General features: G+C 55.6%; 1 protein-coding gene across 1 annotated transcript; it reads left to right on the forward strand.

Moving 5' to 3' along the window:
* Positions 1-160: 160 nt before the first annotated feature.
* On the forward strand, positions 161-1,352 carry LOC122192664 (histone-lysine N-methyltransferase SETD1A-like; the record flags this gene model as incomplete). Its single annotated transcript, XM_042893286.1, has 3 exons — positions 161-419; positions 856-1,151; positions 1,252-1,352. Coding segments are annotated over exons 1-3 (552 nt in total), but the record flags the coding sequence as incomplete, so codon positions are not given.
* Positions 1,353-1,389: the final 37 nt, after the last annotated feature.

Raw genomic sequence — 1,389 nt, forward strand, 5'->3', positions numbered from 1 at the left:
CTTTGCATCCATTCCAATGACTTTGGGGTCATCTCAGTGCCTTTGGGATCATCTCAATGGCTTTGGGGTTGATCTTGGGGTCGTCTCAGTGGATTTGGGGTCATTTCAGTGCCTTTGGGGTCATTTTTGGTGCCGTCTCCCCTCCCTTCTCTCCATCTTTATGACTTTGGGGTCGTTTTTGGGGCCGTCTCCCCTCCTTCCTCTCCACCTTTATGACCCTGGGGTCGTTTTGGGGGCCATCTCAATGCCTTTGCATCCATTCCAATGACTTTGGGGTCATCTCAGTGCCTTTGGGATCATCTCAATGGCTTTGGGGTTGATCTTGGTGTCATCTCAGTGGCTTTGGGGTCATTTCAGTTCCTTTGGGGTCATTTTTGGGGCCGTCTCCCCTCCCTTCTCTCCGTCTTTATGACCCTGGGGTTGTTTTTGGGGGCCGTCTCAATGCCTTTGCATTTATTCCAATGACTTTGTGGTCATTTCAGTGGCTTTGGGGTTGATCTTGGGGTCACTTCAGTGCCTTTGGGTCCATCCCAGTGCCTTTGGGGTCGTTTTGGGGCCGTCTCCCCTCCTTTCTCTCCACCTTTATGACCCTGGGGTCATTTTTGGGGCCGTCTCCCCTCCTTTCTCTCCACCTTTATGACCCTGGGGTCATTTTTGGGGCCGTCTCCCCTCCTTTCTCTCCACCTTTATGACCCTGGGGTCATTTTTGGGGCCGTCTCCCCTCCTTTCTCTCCATCTTTATGACTTTGGGGTCATTTTTGGGGCCGTCTCCCCTCCTTTCTCTCCGTCTTTATGACTTTGGGGTCATTTTTGGGGCCGTCTCCCCTCCCTTCTCTCCACCTTTCTGACCCTGGGGTCGTTTTTGGGGCCCACGTCGCAGCTGGACGAGTTCTACGTGGGTCAGATCCCCCTGAAAGAAGTGACCTTCGCCCGCCTCAACGACAACGTCCGCGAGCCCTTTTTAGCCGAAATGTGCCGCAAATACGGCGAGGTGGAAGAGGTGGAGATCCTCCATCACCCCAAAACCCGGAAACACCTCGGCTTGGCCCGCGTCCTCTTCACCAGCACCCGCGGCGCCAAGGAAACGGTGAAGCACCTCCACAACACGCCGGTGATGGGCAACGTCATCCACGTCCAGCTGGATATCAAAGGTCAGCTCCTCCCTTTCCTTCTCTCCTTGGGGTTTTTTTTTATGGGCTGGGGGGTCTCTGGAGGTCGCAGACCCCAAAACTTGTTGGATTTCCCCTGTAGGGCAGCAGAGGATGAAGTATTACGAGCTGATCGTCAACGGCGCCTACACGCCCCAAACCGTGCCCACCGGGGGCAAGGCAGCGGGGGACAAGGCCGAGGCGGTATGGGGCGCAGGGGAGACCAAGTGGGGCTTTTGGG

This window comes from Lagopus leucura, unplaced genomic scaffold (assembly GCF_019238085.1).
Source record: "Lagopus leucura isolate 7727_CA_CO unplaced genomic scaffold, USGS_WTPT01 20427-0_obj-0_obj, whole genome shotgun sequence".
Taxonomy (NCBI): Eukaryota; Metazoa; Chordata; class Aves; order Galliformes; family Phasianidae; genus Lagopus; species Lagopus leucura.